We start from the raw sequence: 27959 nt of genomic DNA, 5'->3' as shown, positions 1-27959 counted from the left end.
TGGTAATAGGTATTCCTTTTTAAAAATCTTTAGACTTTGGAAGTAACTTGCCTAATTTGTAGACAACAAACATGTAAATCTAGACCACTTGACTAGTCTGCATTTCCACAAATAATTCTTACAGAAATAAACATTTCTCTATTGTTAATGCTATCAGGGATGTTTATTTCTTTATTAGTTTCCTTTAACAACCAGTGCTACACTTTTCCTCTGCAGCCCTAGAATATGTTGAGTATTCCCAGGTTCTGAGAAGGATTAGATATTTCTTCCATAATAAATGGCTACTGCCACAGTAACCGGAGAACAAAGCCATTTCTTTCAGCTTAGTATCAAATAAGCACAGTCCACTGCACCCAATTCCAAAGGCTTTATTGGTAAATACGCTTTAGAAAAGAATGATCTACCCTACCCCTTCCAAGTCAGTGGAATGAACAGCTGTGTCCAGGGACTCTGCAGACTGCTGAAGGGGACCCCTGCTTTGAGCACTTCTATTCATAGACCCAGTCATGAGCACAAGACTTGTAGTCAACCAATTCTTCAGGCTTAAACCATAGGCTGATCTCTTTTTCAGCACTTTTTACAGAATCACTGCCATGAATGATGTTCCTAAAAAAGAAAACAATTACTAGTTACCATGTTTTAAAGTGCAAAAGTCTACTTTAGTAGCCAAATTGCTACTTGAAGCAGCAAGTTAGATACCCCAAAATATTTCTGAAACCAACTACAAAACCATGAAGATGGTCAGGCATGGTAGCACATGCCTATAATCCCAGAGACTCAGAATGTTAGGCAGGAGGATTTTGAGTTGGAGGCCAGCCTCAACAACTTAGCGAGGCCCTAGGCAACTTGGTAAGACCCTGTCTCAAAGAGCTGGGGATGTGGCTCAATGATTAAGCACCCCTGGGTTTAAACTCTGGTATAAAAATAAAAAACTATGGAAGTGCTATTCTGGGAACTGAGGCAAGAGGACTGCTTAAGCCTGGGTAACACCAATACCCCATCTCAACCAAGTGACTGTAAAGGTGCTTAATTTAAAATATTCATTGTTCCAACTATATTATGCTTATAAGTTCCCATCCCCTTGAAAAGTACTTTTAGGACTGGGGATATGGACAGTGGTAGAGTGCCTGCCTAGCATGCATGAAGCCATGAATCTGATACCCAGCACTGAAAAAATGAAAAAATCTTTTTCTTTTTTCTCTTTTTTTTTTGCTGATGCTACAAAATTATTCCAATTCCTCCTCAAATTTTGAAGCACATAGGAAAAAAAAAAATCAAACATACACCAGAACAACAAACCTTAACTAGATGTGCTTTTTTTGGGGGGGCAGGGGGGTGATAGAGTCTTATTAAATTGCTGAGGCTGGCCTTAAACTTGTAATCCTCCTGCCTCAGCCTCCTGAATTGCTGGGATTACAAGCAAGCACCACTGTACTTGGCCCTTGCCCTTTTTATTTTCTTGAAACAGGGTCTCAGAAAGTTGCTTAGGACCTAAGTTTTTGAGGCTGGCCTTGAACTTGTGATCCTCCTGCCTCAGCCTTCCAAAATCCCAGGAATTATAGGCATGCAACACTATGCCCAGCTACATGTAATTATTATCAAGGACCATTGCTGTTGCACTTTTTTGGATCACTGATTTGTAAAGCCCAATCACGAAATGCATACTTATTAATAATAATAACAATCCCTTCATTCCATTTGAATCTCAAAACTCTATGGTTTTAAACTTTGTATTGGTAAGGGAACCAGAATTAAAGGATATGCCCATGGATGGGATGCCCAGAATGCAGAACTTGGCAAGGCTAGAACCATGTAAGGAATTACCATATGCAACTTCCCTGTGCAGTGTCTTGGTTAAAATTTCAAGTGATCTGGGGAAGTAGCTATTCATGAAAGTTTTTATCCAATAAAAATCACCACCTAATTTAAAATTCATTTTTCTTTTTTTAGGGGGAGGAGGTACCATGGATTGAACTTGGGCACTCAACCACCAAGCCAATCCCCAGCCCTATTTTTGTATTTTTTATTTAGAGACAGGGTCTCACAGAGTTGCTTAGCACCTCATTGCTGAGGCTGGCTTTGAATTTGCAATCTTCCTGGCCTCAGCCTCCGAGGCACTGGGATTATAGGCATGCACCACCACGCCCGGCTAAAGTTCAGATTTTTTGAAAAACAGAATATGTCCAAAACATTTGCTTTTATACTCCATTTAAGTGAGTAAAGTCATCAATATCATCCCAGGAGTTAAGTAAAAATTATCAACACTGTTCCAGGACTCACCTGCCAACTTGAATGCAGAAGTCCCCTCGAATGGTACCTGGTTTAGAATCTGCTGGATTCGTCTCCCCAAGCATCACGCGGCCTGTCTTCACCACATTCAGCCCCTCCCAGACCTTGACCAGGGGTAAAAGGAATTGTTGCAGATCTACCACTTAGGATCATTCCAGACAAACACCCCTACCTAACAGTACACATCAAAGAGACAAATCAGTGGTAACCCCAATAGAGAGCAGGGGCCTATATATCAAATTTTATTGCAAATATAGGATCCAGGTAGTCTACACTTAAGGGACTTAAAGAGATACAGAAAAAAATAGTTGAAGAAGGAGTAAAGTGATAACTGCAATACGATCAGTGAACATCCCAGAAGACAGCAAGAGATGGCAAAGGTTGATATAAAAGGGAAAATATTCCAGGGAAGAGCAGGAGGCAAAGGTCATGCTAGGGAAACCAGAAAGGCTCTTTCTCAATTTTGGTGCCTATTACACGCTCTACTTCTCTTCATTCCCAATTGAACATTAATGCCATCTAGAAAATGCTTCATCTCTAGCATAGAATTAGAGACCTTTTGCTTCATGTATTACATAAGTTCAAATTTTTCATGAGAAATTTTTAGAAAGTATTTTTTTTAAGTCTAGGAAACATTATGGTGACAAACACTTGGTGAACCTAAGAAATCTAGCACTCCTTTTGCTGGCAGTGAGGCCACCCCTGGGGGGATTTACCATACAGCATCACTTTTTTCCTAAAATCTGATTCTCTTTCCCTTCTCCTCCCAAACTCCTAGTTAATATTTCTAGCAGGACCCATGTATAAAAGGAAGAATTTAGGGTGGGGTATCTAAAAAAAGAGCAAGTAGGCACAGCAATTTCCCTGGTCTCCCCTCATCCCCAACAAGTACTCACCATAGCTACCACTGGCCCTGAGTTCATGTACTTCACCAGCCCTGGGAAGAAGGGCCGATCTTTCAGGTCAATGTAGTGCTGCTTCAGATGGTCCTCAGAGGCCTGATATTCAGAAGAGGATCCAGTTAGGAAACAAGCTAGAAAGGCTCAAGTATGGCTCCACCCCATTCTCTGAGTCCCTCATCAATGTGGCATGTTCTCCAAGAGTCCTTTGGGGGGCTGAGGATGTAGCTCAGTGGTAGAGCAACTGCCTAATGTGCAAGGCCTTGAATTCCATAAAGGGGAAAAAAGTCCCTTTTTTCACAAGGTATGTATTTAAAAAAAAAAAAAATCAAGCCTATTGCAAATCCCTCCTGAGTAACTTACCAAAATACAGTCTTAAAATATTTTAAAGACTGGGAATGTAGCTCCATGGTAAAGTATTTGCCTAACATGCATGAGGCCCTGGATCCAATCCCTGGTACCACAAAAGATGAAAGTCTTCTGATCATAAAAACATCCTTGTGGGCTGGGGATGTGGCTCAAGTGGTAGCGCGCTCGCCTGGCATGCGTGCGGCCCGGGTTCGATCCTCAGCACCACATACCAACAAAGATGTTGTGTCCGCCGAGAACTAAAAAATAAATATTAAAAAAAATTCTCTCTCTCTGTCTCTCTCTCTCTCCCCTCTCACTCTCTCTTTAAAAAAAAAAAAAATCCTTGTAATGTCAGTGACATTATGGATTTTATAATACTTAACCAGAGATGATCTGAGGATCCAGACTTAGGAAGTTAAATGTTGGCTGCAACTGAAGGATAAGTCACATGGAGATCAAATTAAAATCCTGTTGCCTACTGAGGAGGCCCTTTTTTTTTTTTTTTTTTTGGATCCGGAGATGGGGTACGAGGGATTGAACTCAGGGGCACTCGACCACTGAGCCACATCTCCAGCCCTGTTTTTTAATTTTATTAAAGACAGGGTCTCACTGAGTTGCTTAGCGCCTCGCTAAACTGCTGAGGCTGGCTTTGAATTCGCGATCCTCCTGCCTCGCTTCCGGAACAGCTGGGACACGGCGCCCAGCAAACCCTTTTAAACATTTCAGATGATAACAGAACATTCTCTTCTCTGATGAACTTGGTTTTCAGTACTTATTTAACCCATCGCTATCAGGGTTCGGATCTGTGCAAATCTGATGTGGCAAGTACGGTCACAACCCTATGTATTTCCAGGATGGACACTGCATCCAAAACCCGCCATCCTCAAATGTCAGGCAAAGCACTGGACTTCAATCCTCCATTCTGTGCGTACGTAGACCCGCGAGGGCCGGGAAGGGAGGTCAGACTTCCTCCTCGGTGCTGCCCCCCGGTGACCGTCGGGCAGAGCCGCGACTCGACACCGGCTGGACGCGTAGAGGGAAGGAAGCCAGCCCTGGGCAGGAGTCACGTTACCTCCGCTTAACCTTCCCAAGGGCGTCGGTCCTCCCCAGCATCATGAAAGGGCCAGAGGACCACGGCAGCCCTGGGTAGGGGCAGAGGGCAAGGGGATTTTCCCGCGAGCGTAGTCAGCCAAGGGGACTCCAACCCGGAAAGGAGACGCAGACTAACCGCTGCCAGGAGGGCGAACACCCGAGCCCGGGCGCTGAGTGGGCAGGGAGCTAAGGGAACGTTACCCGAAGGAACTTCATGGCCACCAGCCGGAACCCCTTCTGCTCGAAGCGCTTGATGATCTCGCCCACCAGGCCGCGCTGCACACCATCCGGCTTGATGGCGATGAAGGTGCGTTCGAGGTTTGCCATGGTCCTGCGGAACCCGAGGCGCAGTCAGGGCCCGGCGTCTGCCAGGACACAGCCCCGCCGGGGCCGCGGCCCGAGTAGGGGAGGCCACGTGGACACCCGTCCGGCCACCCTCCTCCCCCGGTTCAGGGACACGTGGCTTCCCGGGCGCTTCCGCCCTGCCCCTGCAGGCGCCGCCGCCCGTAGGCAGTGTCTCAAGGCCCGGGGAGGGAAGGTGCTAGGGACCCGGATCCGACCAGCGCGGTGCTGCGAGGGGCCGCGGGCGCGTGCAGACCGGAGTCCGGATCCGCGGCGAAGCGGTACGGGGTGGCGGCGGAGAGTGCACCCAGCCTTACCCGGGGACTGCTGGACCGGCGGTGGCTGTGCTGCAAGACCGAAATCTGAGCGACCACCCGACCCGGGAGACAGCAGAGGAGGAGGAGCGGGGGCGGGGCGCCGGACGGCCACACCCCGGAGGGCCGGCTGCCCAACCCGGGGATGCCCGGCCCGCCGGACGCGGCAGGTCGCCTTGTCCCCGCCCAGCTACCTGCAAGTGGACGCCCTCGCCTTGCGAGCGACTACCGGGTTCTAGGCGGGAGGTGATTTGTCCCCTAACTTCCGGGCCTCCCCAATTAAGACTGCCCTTGTTCCTCCTGCTTCACTTCTACTCGGCGTGAACCTACTGCTGGTCTGGAGTTCTTTCCCGGTCAATTCCATCTGCTTTCACCCTCCGCCGGAGCGCCCTGGGTCCAGCTGGATTCCCCTGCCCTCAGGCGCCCCCAAGTCCTTATCCTTAACACCTCTGAAAGTCAGCCTTCCCTTCCCCACCCCTTTGCTTAAGCCCTGGTTAAGCCCTCAGCCTGTTCATCCACGACCTCGCCTCAAGCCGCTCGCACGGAACCTCTTTCAGCACCCTCCTCTGGGTGCCATCTGCTCCAGATTCTGTACCCTACCTCAGGAAGGCGTTCAACTCCTTGAGAAGATATTGCATGCCTTTCGCTATATGTCCCTGGTTGCCTGTTTCCCCACTACCCTTCCAACCTTAATTAGCTGCCCTGTTCCCACACAGCACTACTTAACCACACGGTTAAGGTCAACCCGAGACACACCATAGCAAGTCTAGATTCTCACAGAAATCAGGCCTGTTGACTTGTAAACAAGCCCCCACTCCTGTCTATCTATCAGGCAAACCACTAGCTCCCTGCAGGTACCATCCACCCTTCTTTGCTGGGTCCTAACCACAAAAATCACAAAATTCCGTTACAACTCTGGTGACCCAGCCAGCTGCAGGTTTGTCTCAGGCTGGCTTGAGCCCAAGTTGGGGCCTAGAACCTTCTCAGGCACTGATTAAGACATATAGATTGTTGTCCAAAACACAAGCTGGCTAGGAGCCTGAGCCAAAATTCCCTAAACCCACATGTAAGCTCCATACTGTGGCCCCTTGCCGAGGACACCCCTTTCCTCTCCATGTCTGTCTCAAGGAGGAGCTGCAGCACTCTTAAGTTTCCCTAATAAGCTTTGGGCTGTTCACCCTGGCAGTTGGTGCTTCTTCTGGAATCCCAACAGGCTCATCTAGGGATGGCTTTCACCCTTGGAGTTCCTCGTGGGAACTACCCTGCCCATTTAATCAGGAGAAAGCATCCCTTTTTGATGGTCCCCTGCTTCTCTAGGGGAGTCAGCAAGCCCTCCCCTCAGTGTCCCTTACACTGACACCTGTAAACCAGCACTCCCTGCCCTGAGATGATGTGACTCTCTATGCCCCCGACCCAGTACTCTAAGCTGACCTCACTAGCACAGCACTTATTATTGTGACTGACCAAATGGGTGACAATCCAAGCGTGTAATTACACCTTACCAGCTTCCCAAACCTTTAGTGGCAGAGCATCAACCCATGATATATTGACAATAATTGTCACTTTCCCTCATTCTAGGACAGGGTTTCCTTTGACCACAATCTGAACCACACTCATTTATTTTCCTTTTAAGAGTTACCAAATGTCAAACTGTGGGTAAGAGTGTGGAAATTTCACTGGGCATTTCTCTATCCAGTAGACACCTGTTTGCCCCTTGGCCAGGTCACTAATACCAACATATAGTTCAATACTAACCCTCTCTAACATCTCTCCTTTCCTTCCTGGAAAGACCTTCCTTAACAAGAAGCTATAGCACTCCTGCCTCACTACCACATTCTGCAAAGGTTCTGGTAGGTCCTGGTACTGTCATCCCACACCCTAAAACAGGACATGCTTTGCATGAAATTGAAATGCATCTAGCCTCCAGCTGCCCCAAAAGAAGGCAGCTCTATCCCAACCATTCTCCTCCTCCTTTCCCTTGTTCTCTATTGCCCCTTCCAGCCAGATGAACAAATACTAAGAAACCCTTCTGAAGTTTATGGCAAAAATCAGTTGTCTTTCAATATTCATTCTCACTTTCTAGTTCACCTTTTTCCAAGGTAGAACTACTGAGTTTGTTTGTTTTTTTTAAGATAGAGAAGAGAGAGAGAATTTTTTAATATTTATTTTTCAGTTTCCAGTGGACACATCTTTTTTTTTTTTTTTAACGTGTTGAGGATCGAACCTAGCGCCCCATGCACGCCAGGCGAGCACATTACCACTTGAGCCACATCCCCAGCCCCAGAACTTCTGAGTTTTACGTGAGCACAGTTTACTCAAATAAAAAGAACATTTTCCAGGCTCTTAGTAGCTAAATGCAGCCATATGACTAAGTCCTAGCCAATGGGATGTCAGGGACAGTGAAGGTATTTCACTTTTGTTTTTTTAGTTGTGTTTGATTTGGGGTTTGTTTTGATTTCTTTTGTGTTTGGTACCAGGGATGCTTTATCACTGGGCTACATCCCCAGCTTTTTATTTTGAACCAGGTTCTCGCTAAGTTGTTTAGGACCTTGCTAAATTGCTGAGGCTGGCTTTGAACTTGAGATCGTTCTGTCTCAGCCTCCTGAGTCTCTAGGATTACGGGTATGTGCCACTGCACCTGGCTCTTTTTTTCTTTTGAGACAGGGTGTCACTATACTGCCCAGGCTGGCCTTGAACTACTGCTTTCTAGGTAGCTAGGACTACAAATATGTACCACAGAACCCAGTTTGAGTTATACCTTTAAAAGTAAAGGATACTCCTTCCATTTCCAACCCCAGCTTTCTGGAATGTGGCCCTAGGAGTAGTAATCCACATGGAGTTGGTTAGAAGGAACTGAGTCCCTGGACAACCTCAAGGTTCAGAGTCTTACCACCAACACCATCCCTAATGAACAGCTTGGATTTTAAATTGGAAGAGAATATCTTTTATTTCTGATGAATCCTCTGTATCCAGTACAATCTCTGTGTATTTGTGTATGGGGGGGGGGGACTGAACACCCAGGCATGCTCGAACACTATGCCATATCCTCAAGCCCTGGTTTATTAGTTTTTGTTTTTTATTTTGAGCAGAGTCTCACTAAGTTGCTTAGAGCCTCACTTAGTTGCCAAGGCAAGCCTCAAACTTGTGGTCCTTCTACCTCAGCCTCCTGAGCTGTAAGGATTACAGGCATGTGCTACCATACCCAGCTCCTATTAGTTTTGACAACTTAACAGATCCTCCATAAATACTTGTTGACTGGCTCTGTGCCAAGAGTGAAAGACATGCAGGAGGTGAGGAGGTAAATAGGCAAAGAGAATGCCTGTGTGTATGTGAGATCTTCAAGCCAATATAAATAATTTATATAGTATTTATACTCCAGTAGTTCAGATTATTCAGAAAACACAAAAAGAAGAATGCAAAGCAATACAGCAATACAAAGTAACCAATTCAACTAATCCTATGTTGAGATGAAACATTTTAATCTGATGGTAGCACATAACACTGTACAGGGAGTACTCACAGCTCAAGAGTTCCCTTGGAGGGGCTGGGGATGTGGCTCAAGCGGTAGCGCGCTCGCCTGGCATGCGTGCGGCCCGGGTTCGATCCCCAGCAGCACCACATACCAACAATGATGTTGTGTCCGCCGAGAATTAAGAAAAAATAAATAAATGTTAAAATTCTCTCTCTCTCTCTCTCTCTCTGTGCCCCCCTCTCTCTCACTCTCTCTTTAAAAAAAAAAAAAAAAAAAAAAAAAAAAAAAAAAAAAAAAAAAAAGAGTTCCCTTGGAGAAACTCTTATTTATTCCAGAAATAACTAGATTTGCTATAGTCTGGTCCCCTGCCCATGGGAATGGTGGGAAGTAGACAAGCAAAGCATGGTGGCTTGCCCTCCTGTCACTCGTAGATCCAGTCCTGTGCACAACTCTTGTAATCCACCAGTTCCTCAGGTTGAAACCACAAGCTGATCTCCTTCTCTGCACTCTCCACAGAATCGCTACCATGGATAATGTTCCTGGTGGAGAAGAGATGGCCACATTACCAAGACCAGAAGAATTAAGCCCAGAAACCCACCACATTCCCCAATGCCAGAAAGTCTAGAGCCGCAGCAGCGCAAAGCCAAAGGTGCATGCACTTTAGACCATGTAGCAAAAGAAAAAACTCACAGCTGCCATTAATAGGATGAAGAAGGACCTCCCCACATAGGAGCCCTCCTGGCAACACTGATACAAGCAGTGACAGCCTTCAGGGAAGCCTCCGGTCAGGTTCTACTTAGGCACAACCACAGGATGATGACGACCAAAGACAGAGAGCCCTCAAAGTCAACCACTAACTTTAGAGGACAGTGAACTCTGATTTAAAACTGACCTGCATGTGTTACCATGTCTATCTCCAGCCTCAGAAGCCCGAATTTTTGTGGCAATTCAGATTTGGGAATAGAGTAAAAAAAACACCAAATCCCACCTGCCAACTTGGATGCAAAAGTCCCCACGAATGGTCCCAGGCTTGGAATCAGCAGGATTGGTCTCCCCGAGCATCACTCGGCCTGTCTTCACCACATTTAGTCCCTCCCAGACCTTCAAGGACAAAAGAGAATGTGATCAAGGAAGAAACCCAATCTCAGCAGAAAATCTGGCAACTATTAATTCAGAAAAAGTCCCCATTAAGATGACATTCAAAAAAAAAAAAATGACATTCATTCAATGAACAAATATTTATGGAGCATCTACTCCCAGCTCTGGGGTAACTAGTCTCCCTGCCCCTACTCCTGCCTTTCTACAATCCATTCTCAACATGGCAAATTATGTGGCTTTTTTAAAATGCCAAAGGTAAAACCTCCCATCACCTCCCAGAACTAATGAAGAGCATGGACAACACAGCCCTTGTGCCATGGCCTTCCCCAGCCCTTTTTGTTTTTTGAGACAGGGTCTCGGTAAGTTGCTGAGGGTCTCGCTACATTGCTGAGGTTAGCCTCAAACTTGCAATTCTCCTGCCTCAGCCTCCAGAGTTACTGGGATTTTAGGCATGCACCACCACATCTAGTTGTGAACTTATCTCGACCTAATGTTTCTGGCTAAATTGGCTTTAGCCATCCCAACCTCCTTTCCCTGCCATGCCCCTCCCCAGGTCCTTTCCACATGCTGTTTTGTTTTTTCTTTTTTCAGGTATTAGGGATTGAACCCAGAGGCACTCAACCACTGAGCCACATTCCCAGCACTATTTTGTATTTTATTTAGAGACAGAGTCTCACTGAGTTGCTTAGCACCTTACTTTTTGCTGAGGCTAGCTTTGAACTCACAATTCTCCTGTCTCAGCCTGTCTCAGACTCCAGAGTCGTGGAGATTACAGGCATGTGCCACTGCACCCGGCCACATGCCGTTTTCTTGATTGGGAATGTTCCTCACTGATTTTTGTGCATGGCAGGCTCCTTCTTGTCATTCAGATCTGAGCTTACAAATCACATTCCTTGACCATCACATCACCCAGTTTCATTTCTGTGCATCTTACCATACTATTATATAAGCTTTTAAATATATTGGCTTAGTAATATACATATATTTATATATTATAATATATATTTATTATGTATGTATGTATGTATGTGTACATATTTCTTAATTTCTTTATTGTCTGCCCACCCTTACTCCCTTCAAAAAATGTAGGCAAGGGCTAGGAATATAGCTCAGTGGTAGAGCACTTGCCTAGTATACCCGAAGCCCTTGATTTGATCTCCAATACTGTAAATTTTGAAGAAAGGAAGTGCAGGCAAAGAAAGGTATGAAAACAGATATCCACTTTATCTCATTCATGACTATATCCCCAATGTCTAGAAGAAAGCCTGGCACATATATATAACAAGGCACACCAAGCAAGCATTCTGCCACTGAGCCACATCCCTAGCTAAATGAATACATTCTCTACACTACCAGAGGGGAGCAGTGACAAGGACTATATACATATTTGGTAGTAATACTACAATAACCAAGAAACAATCTCCTGCCTTCCAGAGGCTTGAACAAGCAGGTCTCTCCGGTTTCCTCCTAGCCACAGGTCTTCAGCTCAATAAGCAAATGTATCTTTTCTTTGGTGGGTCAGAGAGCTGACTCATACCAACTGCCCATTCCTGCCAACCTGAAATTCCTCTGAAGCAATGAAGCCCTGGCATCAGATTTGGGAATCACAACACTTGTTCTTCTCCGCTTCCAACTGAGTCATTCACTCAACATCCCACACAGGCACACTCACCATGGCAACCACTGGCCCGGAGTGCATGTACTTCACCAGGCCAGAGAAGAAAGGACGGTCCTTTAGGTCGATGTAGTGTTCCTTGAGAAGGTCTTCAGAAGCCTTATTCCATAGGACAGAAAAGAAGAACTAAGAACCCCAAACATTCTAAAAACAAATAATCTGGTTATTCCCCCTCACTTATCCTGCTATTTAAAACATGAGCTTTTAGCTCATCATACATTCTCATCTTAGTCATTTTTTTTTCTTTTCTGGTGCTGGGAATTGAACCCTGAGCCTTGGGCACACCAGGCAAGCATTCTGCCACTGAGCCACATCCCTAGCTAACTGAATACATTCTCTACACTACCAGAGGGGAGCAGTGACAAGGACTAAAAGTGCTTCTGCAGTTTGAACCAATTTTCTCCCTCTAGGCCTTGAATGATCAGAATAAAATAACATTAAAATTGAATCCTCCCATCTCATGTTAAGAAAACAAACAATACAATGAATTTCCATTGGTGGACTGTAATGAACTTGGGGAGGGAAGTCAGGGAAGTAGTGTGGGCATTCTATAGGCAGCAAACTGAACCAGGCCATCTCCCAGGAATACTTACTTATTCAGAGGATAAAGCCACAGTGTGGTGACCATGTGATCCCCAAAGATATCCATAAACCACCCAAAAGAACATGACAACTAGCAATAAATAATTCTTATTTATTGCTGGAAGAATGAATTAGAATCTCTCACACTTCAAGGCTGGTATATAAGAACAAATAAAGTTAGCTAGAGAGCAAACCATCTGCTTAGTTTCAACTCAACTTGGCTGTGATCTCTCACTGCCTCTATGCTTGCTGAGAATCTCGCAAGGCCCTTAGTTTTAGTTCTCTTAATTGGTTCTAAAGATCTTTAGCTTGCAAAACATAGAGGCTTTTTTTTTTTTTTTTTTTGACAGATGGAGAACCTCAAGTAATGGAAGAAATCATTCCTTCCATTCTTTACCAAACTCACATCCTTGACAGGAAAAGTCATTGTAAAGGAGAAAAATGTCTGACTTAGGAGTCAGAGACCCAAGTTAAAAATCCCAGCTGCATCACCGACTGTGCTATCAGGCATATTACTTAACCTCTCCAAGCCTGCTTCCCCCTAACAATGTCTCAGGGGTTGTCAAGAGGGCTAGAGGAGAAAACATAGTTGCCCAGCACAGAATAAATACCTGATCAACACCTCATTCATTTCATTTTACCTTCAAAACCAAATTAATATGTAAATCCATTGTTTGTCCATCAACTGACTCTCATCATTCCACCTCGATCTTCCCTCAGCATTAAGAGTCTATCTCCTTTCCTAAAATATCACACAGGAAATAAACTGCAAATCAAGCTAAATTTAAAATGCACTAGGAGGGGCCAAGGTTGATTCCTTTAATGGGAAAAATTAATTTATTTGAGAATCTGAATCTTCATCTCTTGGATCTGTTTGAAGAGGATTCCTGGCTAATCCTTTGAATTTACTAAAATACTGTTTTGTAGGTGTCTTATAAAGATGTATCTGCTCTCTGCTATGTCAGGAGAGCTATAGTTTTTCCACAAAAGCCCTGATGGTACCTGATATATGTTGGACACTAAGCAGGTAGTAACTGACAATGCAAAGATTTTCTTGCTGAAAAACAACCTGCCTCAAAAAGGGAAAAAAGTTCTCTAAAATTATCTGCTTAGAAATCTAGAGTCCAAGAGCTCAAACACACCTGGGGCTATGTCAGAAATTACAGTGCTACAGGAATTATGTGGAGTTCTACATTGCTAAGGGGAAAGACAGACTATTTTTGCAAGTCCAAAATAACTTGTTTTGTTTCAAGAGTTAGCCAAGATGCTAGGTCCCTGAGGGGTTTCCAGGCTTCAAGACATTTGTGGTCAGTCTACCATGAAGAAATCTAAAAGCAGAGGGGACAAACAGAAATTAACCTAGGAAGAATGAAGTTTACTTACCTGCATTAATTTCAGACCAACAAGACGGAATCCTTTCTGCTCAAAACGCTTGATGATCTCTCCCACAAGACCCCTCTGGACCCCATCAGGCTTGATGGCAATGAAGGTGCGCTCATTGTTGGCCATGGTCCTGGAGATAGGCAGGTAGAGGAATGAAACAGCGCTGAATCTCCTGCCTACATTATCCTTCTCAAGCGGATTACCCCCATAAAGCTGGTTTAAATCTGGCATATCTATTCCAAGTCTCTCTGGTTTAAAAAAAAACAGTTCCTCTCCATTACCTTCATATACATACATGAACTAATATCCCAAAGTGGGGAAGAGTCTAAAAGCAGGGACTGTAATTTCTATCCCATTTGATTTAACAAGCCTCTATTAAGCATCTACTGTACACCCAGCACTGTAATGGAACCAAGGTAAGAGATGTACACAAATAAAATATGATCTTTCTCAATTATCCAGGTTGGAGAAAAATGCACTGATGTGGTTTCACTAAAGTGGAAGTGATATCTGGTACAAGTCTATAGGAGATACAGTTTGACCTACTGCTATAGCCATAGTATTAGAATTGAAAGAGGTTTTAGAAAATATGTCATATCCTATCACAGGGAAAGAAAGAAGCCTGGAGAGCTTCCATTCCATACCCTTCCTTTGACAGAGAAGACCTGCACAGGACCAGAAGAAGAGATCCCTCACCTTGAAAGACAATCCCTAAGGGGATATAGCAGCCCCGCCTCCTTCTTCCTTCCTGTACTTCAGTTACCTCTTACTATAGAACCTGAACACTGTAGTCCAACTTTCTATTTGTGTGTCTACCTCCCCGCTGGTCTATGGCCTGCAAACAAGACTGGTTTACTCCTGTATCTGTCTCTGGTACCTAGCCACGAGGCCTACCTGTCAATAAAAGCAAAGAAAATGCTTTAAATGATAATCACTCTTCCAAGAAAGAGGCAAAGCCGCAAGATTAGCTGGGGAACCTCTTAAGGAGCGCTGGACAAGCATGGATTCGCCAGAATAAAATGGGGCTACAGGGCCAGAACCGGTACCTATAAAAGTCCCTTCACACTTCATCCTGGCACACACACCCATCATTCATTCATTCAGCAAGTACTTCCTAAGTGCCAACTCTGTGCCCAGTACCGTACTGAAGGAGAATACCGCACAGCCCCTCCCTGACGGGACAGGCAGCATGGACAAAGAACCCATGTGGCGTGGGAACTGTGCTGACAGGTCTGCATCTGTCCAGAGACGCTCCCCCGCCCTTCTTGCTCATCCGATCCCCTCGCCACCTCTCAGAGCAGAACCCACCCCTTCACTAACCCTCTTCATTTCGCGCCCTCCCCCTCTTCCCCAGACTTCACTCCTATCCTTTCCCCTCAGGACCCCAAACCCTTCTCACCCCTGCAGCCGCTTGGGCTTTAACTACCGCCGCAGTAGCCGGCACCGGAAACGCACCCCGGCCCCACGTGGTTCCCAGCAGCTGCACACACGGAACCCTTTGGGGCAGATCTGCTGCAGGAGAGCCCTTTTTGCAGAACACCGCTCGCCCACGCCTCCTTTTGTGAGTAGGACGTCATTCTAGAGCGCAACCTTCCGGTGTTTGACTTCCTGCGCTAGTTTTTTCGGGCTCTTCGCTGTGGCTGCCAGCTGTTTTTCAGCTTTAATATTCTGACTCACTTCCTTCGTTCTCAAGCAAATTGGCTTCCCGAGAGGTGGCGCTCGCACTTTGCATGACGTTCGAACCAGCATCTGACCTAGAGGTGGACTTGTCTATTATTTACTCTTTCCAGCCTGTCAAGCAATAAAATTATTTACTGAGTCCTACTATGTGCCAGGCACTATTCTAGGCCCCGGGGATAAACTATGTTCGCTTCTGGTAAGATTGAGAGTAGTGTTAACCAAAAAACAGATAAGAAAACTAATAGTTTGTGTTGTATAAGTGCTTTGAGGAAAAAACTGAGCAGGGGGAAAGAGTGATAATAGAACAGATTTGCATGACGTGAGGGAACAAGCTGGTGACTAAGAGCCGAGAACCATAGTGAGCATTTCGTAGTTCGAAAGGGTCAACATTATGCTGTGGTCAAGCAGGTTTTGTCACAGCATGACATATCTATCTGTCTATCTATCTATCTATATATTTCCCAATATATAAATATGGGTTCTGAAGGTGTGGCTCAGTGGTAGAGTGTATGTGGAAGGCGCTTGTTATTATTACATTCTGCAAAAAGGCCTCTCCTGCAGCGGATCTGCGCAAAACATGTTTATAAATTATATAGATACATAGATCTAGATAGATCAATACATACATATATTTTTTTTTAATTATTATGAAGAATGAATGGGTAGGGGAAAGCTACAAAAGCGTTTTCCAAAAGAAATGCCATTACAGATAGGAAAAAAAAATGAAACTTGACCAAAATTATCCTCACAAATTATTTAAAAAATTACACAAAATGGTCTATCAATTTAAATGTAAAGTGTAAAACTATAAAAACTTTTTTTTTTTTTAACAAGGCTGGGGAGAGACACAGTGGCCCATGCCTGTGGCCCATGCCAAATGTTCCTGAGGCTAAGGCAGGAGGATTGCAAGTTCAAGGCCAACCTCACCAGCTGAGAAAGGCCCTACCTGACCTTGCCTCAAAAAATAAAAGGGGCTTGTGATGTGGTGCAGTGGTTAAGTACCTCTAGGTTCAATCCTCAGTATCGAGAGAGAAGAGAGAATTATGCTGACTGGAAAAAAAAAAAACGACTTGTAGCTGGGCACAGTGGCTTGTTCCTATGTCCCAGCTACTGAGAAGTTGAGGGCAGGAGGATTATTACACCCATGAGTTAAAGGCTAGCCTAGAAAAAGCAGTGAGACCCCATTTGGGGTGGGGGGAGTCACTTGCAAAAAGTTATATACTATATTATTGTATTTGTACAACATTCTGGAGTGGGTGTTAGGAATCAAACCAGCGCCTTCCACATGCACTCTATCACTGAGCTACACCTTCAGAACCCATATAACATGCTTGAAATAACAAAACTATAGAAATAATAGATCAGTGGCTGCCAGGAGTTGGAGGTGGGGAAGAGGGTCCACATGTGTTCGTAAAGGGGTAGCCCAAGGGAGTCTTGTGGTAATGTTTCTGTATTTTATTGTGGTGGCAATTATTCAAATGCACCTGCATGACAATGTTGCATGAAATTATAAATACCTGACATAAATGAGTACATGTGAAACTGGTGAGATCAGAATAAATTCTGTAGATTATACTAATGTCATTTTCCTAGTTTTCATATTATAATTATGTAATGTGTTATCATTTATGATTTCTTTGTACATATTTTTGGCAATTTCTTCTGAATCAGTACTTGGAAATAAAAGAAATAAGTGGGATTAGAAAAACTGGTTGAGATTGTATTAGTAGCCCAATTGAGAGATGATGGTGGTGTACAAATAGGTGGTGACAAAAAGAGGTAGAGACAGGTGTTTAGAGGGCATATATTTAAGATTAAGTCCAGAAAGTGTGGTGCTGGTGAATAGGATATAGAACACAAGAGAAAAAAGAATAGAGAGCCAGGTGCAGTGATGCACACCTATAATCCCAGCAACTCGAGAGGCTGAGTGAGGAGGATCACAAGTTTGAGGCCAGCCTCAGCAAATATCGAGGCTCTAAGCAAATTAGTGAGACCCTGTCTCAAAATACAAAATAAAAAGGGCTTAACCACTGAGCTACATGCCAGCTGAGCACCACAGCAAATTAGTGAGACCCTAAGCAATTCAGTGAGACTCTCTCTCTAAGTAAAAAAGGGTTGTTGACGTGGCTCACTGGTTAAGCATTATTGAGTTTAATCCCTGGTACAAAAAAAAAAAAAAAAGAAAAAAAAAACTTTTTAGGCCTAAAAATCACCTTTATGCAAATAATTCCTATATGTCTGTTCTCAGGCTCAGCATCTCTTCTGAATCACACAGTAAATTACTGCACACTTTCTCTCTGTGTCAACCACACTCATGGCCTCTAGCTGGCATTTGTTGGCTCTTCATATGTCTGTCAGTACTATGCAAAGCCTGGGTTTGATCCCCATGGAGATAAAACCTTATTATTATCATTTTCAGATAAGGAAACTGAGGCTCCATGGAGGGAGAACAACAGCTAGAAGAGGTAGAACCAGGATTTCAAGTCACTCTGTGCAACACCAAAACCTGGGCCCTTAATCACAGGTGTGCTGGATCTCACTTCCAATGGGGATCAATATGGGGTGCAAATAAATCATAATGGAACCACAAGGAGATGACACAATTATTTTCAAATGTAATTTGAGAAGAAGCAGCTAGCTTCAATACTGTGCAAAGAATGGAATTGATTCGGAACATGACTGTCCTGTTATTAATCATTTAAGGAATCAGAGCAAACAGTGCATTATTATACCCATGCATGAGAAATAGAAAGGCATCTTGGGATGCAGAGCAAAGATCGAACATTCATAATACTAACTGAGAATGAGTCCCTGGGGAATCTTCACTGCTCATAATCAAGAATGAAGTATGAACCCTCCCACCTTTGACTCTAGAGTCAAACTACAAATCAAACAGCAGGATAATTTGGTGAAGGCAATTGTCTGAGCTTCACAAAACCCACACAAACAGGTCATCTGTCTGCCTCTGACTCCTCAGTGCTTCTGAGTCCCTGATTCCTGAGAGAGGGAAGCAAGAACTTTTGAGGAAACCTGCATTATTTGCTAATAGAGAAAGTAAGTCATGAGTCATCATCACATAGTCTGATGTGGGTACCAACATTTCCCCACCAGAACTGGGGATTGAACCCAAGACTTTGCACATGGTAGGCAAGTGCTCTAACACTGAGTTACACTTCCAGCCCAAGGGAGACTTATTTTTCCTGTTATATCAACTAGTATTAATGAATCGTTTGTCTGTTTTTCACCTCTCCACACTAGTGATTGAACTTAGGAATGCTCTACCACTGAGCTATGTCCCTAGCCCTTTTAGCCTATGCTACCACGCCTGGTTGTTGGATACTTTTTTTTTTTCTTTTTTCTTTTTTTTTTTTTTTAAAGAGAGAGTGAGAGAGGGGGGGACACAGAGAGAGAGAGAGAGAGAGAATTTTTAACATTTATTTATTTTTTTCTTAGTTCTCGGCGGACACAACATCTTCGTTTGTATGTGGTGCTGAGGATAGAACCTGGGCCGCACAAATGCTAGGCGAGCGATACTGCTTGAGCCACATCCCCAGCCCCTTTTTCTTTTCTTTTTTAAAAAAAAATTTTGTAATTGTTGATGGACAGAATACCTTTATTTTATTTGTTTTTATTTTTATGCAGTGCTCAGGATCAAACCCAGTGCCTCACATGTGCCAGGCAAGCACTCTACCACTGAGCAACAGCCCCAGCCCCACAATGGGTACTTAATCTTAACTTGTGGATGGAAAATCTGAGGCACAGGAAGTTTAAATAATTAGTATCAGGCTACAAAACTGATAAAATGGCAGAACTTGGCTGTGAATCCATCTTATTCCTGTTCCCCGAGCACATTCCTAACCATCGTGCTGTGCGATGGTGTGTTCAGGAATCACAGACTTCCCTGCAGAATAAGATTTTAGCAGTCACCGTCCAACCCGAATTACATCAGTCGTCTTATTTCTTTCTACTCAACTATGTTGCTTTCCTTTGATATTCATGCAGTTTCTGCTCTTATGAAGTGACTCTAATACCATTGACCTTTTCCCCTTAAGCCACTTGACTTTCTCCCCTTTTATTTTTTACATCTTCTTAGAGTCTTTTTGTTTCCACATTCTAAGCTTTGATATAATACATAAAGCCTTTGACAAAAACATGGGCTCTCTGCCTTAACATTTCCTGTACTTGCCCTTCCCTGGTATAGTCTTTCAAGCTAAACCTTTCTGGGGCAAAAGATTATGTACGTGAAGAGGCTCAATATTCAAGGTAGTAATTTAGCATTAATTACCTTTTTTGCTCTCATGTGATTTGACTCTCCACGACCAGACCTGAGAGTCTGACCTAGGTCTAATATTTTTTTGTTTTTACCAATGGTGAGTCCAGACTGGTTCACCACTTTTTTCCTCCCTTTGACAGCTCCAGTTGGGGTTCAATGTCATATAATCTATTATTACCAGAATACTATCATTATAGTATAATACCTTCATATTATTCAGGATAGGCAAAGTTATACTGTAGCTAAAAAAAAAGAAAAAGAAAAGAAAAAGAAAGAAAAAATCCTAGTTCTCAGGAGCTACACAAAATCCAATCCAGCTACAGCCTAGCACCTAACCAGTCAGCTATCCCCTGCAGTGGGAGCCAGGCTTTTTCCAACGTGTGGCTGTGTCATCTCAGTATAAGGCCTAAGCACACCACAGAAGAGCCAAGCAAGCAGGAGAGTCATGCAGTGACTGTTATATGATTGATTTGGCCTGGAGATGACACAAATCACTTCTCCTTTGAGCCCATTGAGAAGAACTAGTCAAATGACCCTGCCTAACTCTAAGCAGGTTAAGAAATATGGGGAACATGTGGTCTTTTGTGAGCTGGATATGACTTTGCCTTTTCTCATTAATATGCTACACACTACAATCAGTTCTTTCCTTTCTCAGTCTAGCTGTAAACCATCCACTTGTACCTTGGACTTTAACCTTCTACCTCTAAACCCACTCGTTATTGCTTAAACCAATTTCTGATCTTTGGAGTATTTTACCTCCTACAGGAAGACCTGGCCTCTGCTCTTTAACTTGCATGCCTCACCATGGGAATGCTTTCTCCCCTTCCCCATGCCTAGTTTTGCATCTAGTCAGTTTCCAGGAGCTGCCGGCTGAGAGTGGTCTGGAAAGATCCTCTGAATTTTTGTAATTGGATCCATTAAGAGCAAGGGGTGGGGCTGGGGATATATCTCTCTATTGGTAGAGTGCTTGCCTTACATGCACAAGGCCCTGGGATCAATCCCTGGTACTTGGGGGGGGGGGGGTCGGGCAAGGAGTGAAGAAAGAAACAGAGAAAATACTGAAAATGATAACTTTCTTTTTTGGGGGGGTGGGCGGTAAGGTGAGGGTACCAGGGATTGAACCTAGCAGAGTTAATCACTAAGCCACTTCCCCAGCTCATTTTTGTTGTTGTGTTGTTGTTTTTGCTTGTTTGTTTGTTTAAGTTGCTTAGGGCCTTGCTAACTTGCTGAGGCTGGCTTTAGATTGTGATCATCCTACCTCAGCCTCCTGAGTTACTGGGATAACAGGTGTGGCCAACACACCTGGCAAAAATTATAACTTTCTGTATAAAGAAAAAGAAAAACTGCACCTCTTCATCACTCTGCTTATAATTTCCCTCTGGTCTTCTCTGTGATGTGTTATTTGAAGACAGTTCACTCTTTAGTAGCGTGAGCAATAGGGTAATCATGTTTTTAATAGGACAATCATGTCCAGTTATTTCATACTTTTATGTCAAAGCTTCCAGTCCTCTCTCCAAATGGGACATTTTCCTCAGAACATTCCTGACCTTTGTAGTTTTCACAGGACAAAAAAATCATTCTATATTAAGCTTTAAGAACAAGTGGCGCCGGCCACGGTAGCGCACGCCTGTAATCCCAGCGGCTGGGAGGCTGAGACAGGAAGATCATGGATTCAAAGCCAGCCTCACCAATGGCAAGGTGCAAACTCAGTGAGACCCTGTCTCTAAATAAAATATGAAATAGGGTTGGGATGTGGCTCAGTGGTCTTGAGCCCTTGAGTTCAATCCCCAGTACCAAAAAAAAAAAAAAAGAAAAAAGAAAAGAAAAAGAAGAAAAAAAAAAAAGAACAGAACAGGTGGGGTGGTGAATGCTTATAATCATATAATAATTTAGGAGGCTGAAATAGAAGGATCTTAGTTTGAGCCCAGCCTCATCAACTTAGTGAGACCCTGTCTCAAAATTTTAAAACTAAAAGGGCTGGAGATATAGCTCAGAGGTAGTATGCTCCTGGGTTCACTAGAAGAAGAAGAAGGACATGTGGGATTCTTCTAAGAAACCGGAGCCACTACTAGAAATATGCTGGGTGTGATTTTTAGACAAAACATTGAGAAAGAAGGGATATTCCTAGGGAAGCAAGCTGGGTTTGGCTCTTTTCTAATAATTTGTGTGTGTGTATATGTGTGTGTGTGTGTGTGTTGCTGGGGATTGAACCCAGGACCTTGTGCATGGGAGGCAAACACTCTACCAACTGGCTATATCTCCAGCCCTCTTTTCTAATAATTCTATAATGATTAATACTGGTAGCTTACACTTAGGCGCCAGGTACTATTCTAAATGTTTTGTGTGTATCGACTCATTTCACCTACACAAAGACCGTATGAAATAGGTACTTTTATTTCTTTTCTTTCTTTCATTTTTTTTCCCCCAGTACTAAAATTGAACCCAGGGCATTCTACCACAGAGCCACATGGTGAACTTTTTTTTTTTTAGGGGGGGTATCGGGGATTGAACTCAGGGGCACTCAACCACTAAGCCACATCCCCATCCCTATTTTGTATTTTATTTAGAAACAGGGTCTCACTGAATTGCTTAGCACTTTGCTTTTTGCTGAGGCTGGCTTTGAACTCTTGATTCTCCTGTCTCAGTCTCCCAATTATAGGTGGGGTTTATAGGTGGGTGCCATCATGACCGGCACCATCCCCAACTCTTTTTATTTTTGATTTTGAGACAAGCTGTCATTAAGTTACCCAGGTTTGCCTTCAACTTGCGATCCTCCTGCCTCAGCCTCCTGAGTCACTGGGATTACAGGTATGTGCCACCATGCCCAGCTGGTATTCTTATCCTCAGTGTCATTTTTATAATTGAGGAAACTGAAGCACAGAGAGTGACTTGCCCAGTCCTTCACAGCTATTCAGTGGCAGAAGCACAGTTTAAACCCCAGTAGCTAACTCCAGACTCCTTACACTCTCGCCCTTATTGTTTATTGCTTCGTGCTTGGCTAAGATTATAGACTTTCTTTTTTTTTTTGGTACCAGGGTTGCTTAACCACTGAGCTACATCCCCAGACCTTTTCTGTATTTTATAAAGATAAAATATCTCAGTGAGTTGCCTAGAGCCTCACTGCTGAGGCTGGCTTTAAATTCTCAATCCTCCTGCTTCAGCCTCCTGAGCTGCTGGGATTACAGGCATGTGCCACCATGCCCAACTAAGATTATATATTTTAACATTTAAGATTATATATATATATATATATATATATATTTTTTTTTTTTTTTTTTTTTTTGTGGTGCTGGGGACTGAACCTAGGGCCTTGTGCACACAAGGCAAGCACTCTTCCAACTGAGTTATATCCCCAGCTACAACATTTAAGATTATAAATTTTAACAAAACAATAGAGAATATATCCCTCTGGGTATTGAACTTTGCTAATTTGATAGTGAACAATAAAATGTTCTTTCCTTACATGCAAAATTTACCTTGAATTAGAATGGGATATATCCTCTTCTTCCAGATGAATTGTCTCGTGTCAGACATATAATATTATTTGGCTTTTGACTTAGGAATTTGAAATGGTAGAGGTGAAATGGGGCGCTTAGCTGGGAATCAGCAGCTCAGGAATCACAGTCATAAACTTACATACAACTGTAGAAGATTTCTCAACTGTAGATCATCAGTGCCAGCCAGGGACTTCCTAATGCTGAAGTCTCATGCCCCAAGTAGTAATTCTCCCTCTGGGAGTTTTCAGCACTGTGGCAGAAGGAAACATCAAGTGTGTCCCTTGAGTCACACATGTTAAATTGAAATGAATAAATGAGTGTTCGTTCCCTGCTTCTGATGTGTGAAGCTATTGACTGCCAATGGTTACTATGCTTAGGTTTTCAACAAGCTCTATGGCCCTGACTAAAAATAAGCCACTGGTGTGAGACTAGCTGAGTCATTTTCATACATAAATATGTGGAGGAAAAAAGTAACAAAGGTCAGAGAGGCTCTGTGGATTATTTTCCTTGTGACCAGACACCAATCCTTGATCCCAATCAGACGCTCTTTCTTTTTTATTTCAGATAAGCCAGCCGTGTACCTTAAATAGAAATCATATTCAACAGAAAGTTATTGTGTTTCCATTTGTTCATATCCTGTTTTCTGCTTATGGATTGACCTTGTCCTTAGACTTTATTTATTTATCTTGCTTTTCTAAGGAATAGAAGTTGATGTTAACCTTTGTAAATGCACTTTACTGTTCATGGAGTGATTTCATATATGTGGTTTCTTCTGAGCATTCAGCCATTCCTCTGGTGATGTGGCAACCTGAGGATAAGTTCCTAGCTTTTCTTTTTCTTTCCTTCTTTTTCTTTTTTTTTCTTTTTCTTTTTTTTTTTTTTAAATAAGATTGGTGGTGTTTTTTTTATTTTTTAAAAAGAGAGAGAGAGAGAGAGAATTTTTTTAATATTTATTTTTTAGTTTTCAGCGGAAAATAAATTTATTGACTAAAATGAATTTGCATGAAATTTCCAAAGAAATGTATTTGAAGACTGTTTGGGAGGAGCAGGGTCTGGTGGCATATGCCAGTAATCCCAACAACTAGGGAGGTTGAGGCAGGAGAATTGCAAGTTTGAGGCCAGCCTCAGCAACTCAGTGAGACCCTCAACAATTTAGCAAGACCATGTCTCAAAATAAAAAATGAAAAGGGTTGGGGATGTAGCTCACCAATAAAGCACTCCTAGGTTCAATTCCTAGAATAATAATAATAATAATAATAAATAAAAGAAAGCAGAACAACAACCACCATCACCACCACTACCACCACAACCATTTGGGGGGCTAGGGATGTAGCTGAGTTGTAGAGTGCTTGCTTATCATGTGTGAGGCTAATTTCCAGAAGCAGCAGCAACAGCAGCACCCCCACCCCACCCCCACAACAAAGACTTTCAAAGGAAAAACTGAGGGCTCAGAAAAATGCTCTGGCACTCTTCAAGAGCATTCCAGAGCTAGGCTGCCATCAAAGATGTTCTAGTTTGTAAGGAGTGATGAACCATTTGTCTTTTCACACATCCATAACAAAGGCCTTGAGATCCTTAATCCTGGAACCCTCTCTTTTATCCTTGCAGTTTCTCTCCCCAGGTGGGAAAATTTAAGTGTGTGAAACTAGAGAAACAAATGCATATAGAAATAACTGTAAGAAGGCAGGTGTGGCACACACCTCGGGGAAACTGAGGCAGGAGGCTTGCAAGTTTGAGACCAGCCTCAGCAACTTAGTGAGACCCTCAACAATTTAGCTGTCTCCAAAAATAAAAAAGGGCTGAAGATGTAGCTCAGTGTAGGTAGAGTACTCCTAGGTTCAATCCCCAGTAACACACACAAACACATACACACACACACACACATCAAAACTCTTTTAACAGTTCCAGAAGGCTGGACAAACAACAGGACTGGTAATTTCACCCTCCCAGTGATTATAGTTATTGTGTTTAGGAAGAAACTCCTCCCTTCCTTCCCTCATCAACTCCTCCCTCCTACTGCCCCCATTACTGTCCTCACTATTTTTTTTTTTTAAAGAGAGAGTGAGAGAGGAGAGAGAGAGATAGAGAGAATTTTTAATATTTTATTATTTTTTTTTTTAGTTCTCGGAGGACACAACATCTTTGTTGGTATGTGGTGCTGAGGATTGAACCCGGGCCGCACGCATGCCAGGCGAGCGCGCTACCGCTTGAGCCACATCCCTAGCCCCTCACTATTTTTATAAGGCCAAAAAATCTCTAGAAATGGAATTTCCTTCCCTTTAGCAATCAAAAGTAAACATTCTTAAGGTCTACAATATGACCTGTTTTTCCTTGATAACTCCGTTTAATAATTTCAGTCCTTGGGTTTAGAGGTGGGTGCTGGGAATCTTAACCAGCCTACGTAATTAGGAACTATCGGGACTCATTTAAAGGCCGATATCCTGTCACTCCTACCTTCAGAATCAAGATTTTAGAATGGTAGGAAGCGTTGACAGATTAACAAACTCTTTCACTGTAAAGATAAAGAAATTAAGGCTCACAGTCCTCATTGCAGTGATAGGCACCTAGTAGGTACTCAGTAACTATTTACATTTTTGTTCCTGGCTTAAATTGTTCAAAATGGCTAGTCCATACTAGAATACAGGGTTCAAAATTTCAAACCATTTTCTTTCTACTCTATCACATGGAGTTTTGTGTTTCCATTGGCTCTACTCTGAAGACATTACTGTCATAAATTGTATGTTAGTTTATATACCTATTGCAGTGCTAGGGATTGAACCCAGGGCCTCATGTTTGCTAGGCAAGTGCTCTACCACTGAGCTAAATCCCCAGCTCCCTTTTAAAATTTTATTTAAAATAGTTTTATTTGATGAAATTTACAAACCATACAGTTCCCCCATTTAATGTATAGTTTTTAATGCCTTTTAGTATATTGACAAGAATTGTGTATTCACTACTTCAGACAAGACCAGGCGCATTTAGGGTTGTTTGGTCTTAGACTGTATTCACCAGTTCAATCAATTTTAGAACATTTTCATTGCCTCAGAAAGAAATCTGATTTCCACTAGCAGTCATTCCCATTCCCTTCATCCCACCCTCTCTTGTCCCTCGATTCTCAGCAACCACTAATTTACTTTCTTTTTTTTTTTTTCTTCTTTTTTTGTACTAGGGATTGAACCCAGAGGCATTTAACCACTGAGCCACAACCCTAGCCCTTTTTATGTTGAGACAGGGTCTCACAAGTTGCTTAGGGAGCTGCCAAATTGCTGAGGCTGACTTTGAATTTACATTCCCCTGCCTCCACCTCCTCAGCCTCTGGGATTATTAGAATGCACCACTGCACATGGCTGTTTTTTTGTTTTGTTTTGTTTAAATTAGCACTTTACAGTTATACACAGTAGTTGGGTTCATCTTGACAAATTCATATGTGCATGAAATTAAATTTCAGTTCATGATCTCTGCCTATCTTTAACCTCTCCCAACCCCACTTATTTACTATCTCTATAAGTTTGGCTATTCTTGAACATTTCATATAAATGGGACTATATAATATATGATCTTTTGTGACTAGCACTTTTCACTTAGCATGTTTTGATGTTTCACCATGTTATCATGTACTTTTTATTGCAGAATGATATTCCATTACATACATATAGCACATTTTATTTATCCATTTGCCAGTTGATATTTAGCTGAATTTAATTAATTAATTAATTTACAGGGTTGGGGATCAAACCTAGGGCCTTACACATGCTACTGCTAATTCTATCACTGAGCTATATATTCCCAATGCTGAATTGAATTTTAAGCAATTAAATTACTGGTTACTGATAGCTACTGATGCCTAAAACCAAGACATAAATATAGATCTCATATCTATGTTGAATTTACACCTAAAGAAGTATACTTTATGAAGACTTAATTATAACTAAATACCTGAAAATCAACATATTTTTTTCCTCTAAATTTCCTGATATGCATGATAATATTGTGGAAAGATAAAGACTTGCCTTAAGTTTTACTGCTCTTCTAACTCCTAGGAAAATAGAAGCACCTATATAGATAGATTGCTTGAGTGAGAGCCCTCAGGAAGAGAAGAGAAAATTAAAAGAAACTCAGCAAGACTTTTTCTGGCTTTCAAACAAGAGGTCAAATCCTGGTATGGTGGACCATGCCTGTAATCCCAGTGACTGGGGAGGCTGGGGAGCAGGAGGATAGCAAGTTCCACACTAGCCTGGGGCAACTTAGTGGGACCATGTCTTAAAAAAATATAAAGGATTGGAGATGTAGAGCAGTGGTAGAGTATGCCTGGGCTTAATACGCAGAACCAAACCACCCCAAAAAAGCAAAAAGCAAAAAGTGAGGTTAAGAAGAGACAGGACGTTTGGGGATCACACCCAGTCCAGTGGTTGACATTCCTATATCCCAGACACATAAACAATCTAAGGATGACTGTGGGAGGAGGGAGAGGAAAACAGCACAGGTGCAAATCAGTCATTAAGACTTACATTTTCATCTCTGTCCTTCTGAACCGATCATTGGCTCTCATCCAACCTCCACACTGTTTGTATTGGTTTCCAAGCGGGTCAAGAATGGGAGACTAGCCGGGCACAGGGGAGCACATACATAATCCCAATAGAGGCAGAGGCAGGAGGATCCAAGTCCAAAGCCACCCTCAGCAATTTAGAGAGGCACTAAACAAGTTTGTCTTCCTTGGGTTCAAGCACCTGCTACAAAAAAAAAAAAAAAAAAAAAAAAAAAAGGAGACTTTTGGGGACTAGTTTATGTTTTGGTAGGAAGAAACTGAATTTGTAAATGTCAAATTGAGGATATTATGCCCACAAATCCCTTGTTTACCTAAATCCTTTCTTCCCTCCTCGTATTCTTGGATAAGTTGGGGTTAAAGAACTCCTGAGTCACCTGTGGTAGAGTAAGGGCTTTTATGAGTGTATTCCGGCCCATTTGCGGATGCCAGCTGAGAACACTGGGAAAGATCCTTGACGCAGCCCGCC

The 27959-nt window shown here is 42.9% G+C and overlaps 2 protein-coding genes across 6 annotated transcripts in view; one reads left to right on the top strand and one right to left on the bottom strand.

Annotated features, from left to right (window-relative positions):
- Nucleotides 1–352: 352 nt before the first annotated feature.
- Nucleotides 353–27918, bottom strand: LOC101972188 (nucleoside diphosphate kinase B). 5 transcript variants are annotated; one of them, XM_078042264.1, is made up of 7 exons: nucleotides 13498–13627; nucleotides 11530–11631; nucleotides 9748–9860; nucleotides 4833–4962; nucleotides 3186–3287; nucleotides 2281–2393; nucleotides 353–606 (listed from the first exon to the last, which is right to left on the bottom strand). In XM_078042264.1, exons 1-7 carry the CDS (start codon nucleotides 13621–13623, stop codon nucleotides 489–491), a joined length of 804 nt encoding a protein of 267 aa, XP_077898390.1. In that variant the 5' UTR covers nucleotides 13624–13627; the 3' UTR covers nucleotides 353–488. The 5 variants fall into 5 exon arrangements, 4 of the variants coding, with proteins under 4 accessions (XP_077898390.1, XP_005321669.1, XP_021579788.1 ...); XM_021724113.3 differs by lacking the exons at nucleotides 353–606; nucleotides 2281–2393; nucleotides 3186–3287; nucleotides 4833–4962 and adding exons at nucleotides 9065–9298; nucleotides 27456–27677; nucleotides 27805–27918; XM_005321612.4 differs by lacking the exons at nucleotides 9748–9860; nucleotides 11530–11631; nucleotides 13498–13627 and adding an exon at nucleotides 5291–5449.
- Nucleotides 15121–27959, top strand: part of Spag9 (sperm associated antigen 9) — a 150131-nt gene continuing 137292 nt past the window's right edge. The window contains exon 1 of the mRNA XM_078042249.1: nucleotides 15121–15257. Within this exon, the coding sequence (XP_077898375.1) occupies nucleotides 15228–15257 (30 nt within the window). The 5' untranslated portion in view covers nucleotides 15121–15227. The remainder of the gene's footprint in view (nucleotides 15258–27959) is intronic.

The sequence above is a fragment of the Ictidomys tridecemlineatus genome, chromosome 3, assembly GCF_052094955.1.
Source record: "Ictidomys tridecemlineatus isolate mIctTri1 chromosome 3, mIctTri1.hap1, whole genome shotgun sequence".
Lineage (NCBI taxonomy): Eukaryota > Metazoa > Chordata > Mammalia > Rodentia > Sciuridae > Ictidomys > Ictidomys tridecemlineatus.
Note: the sequence above shows the minus strand (reverse complement) of the source record. Positions and strands in the feature narration are given on the sequence as shown.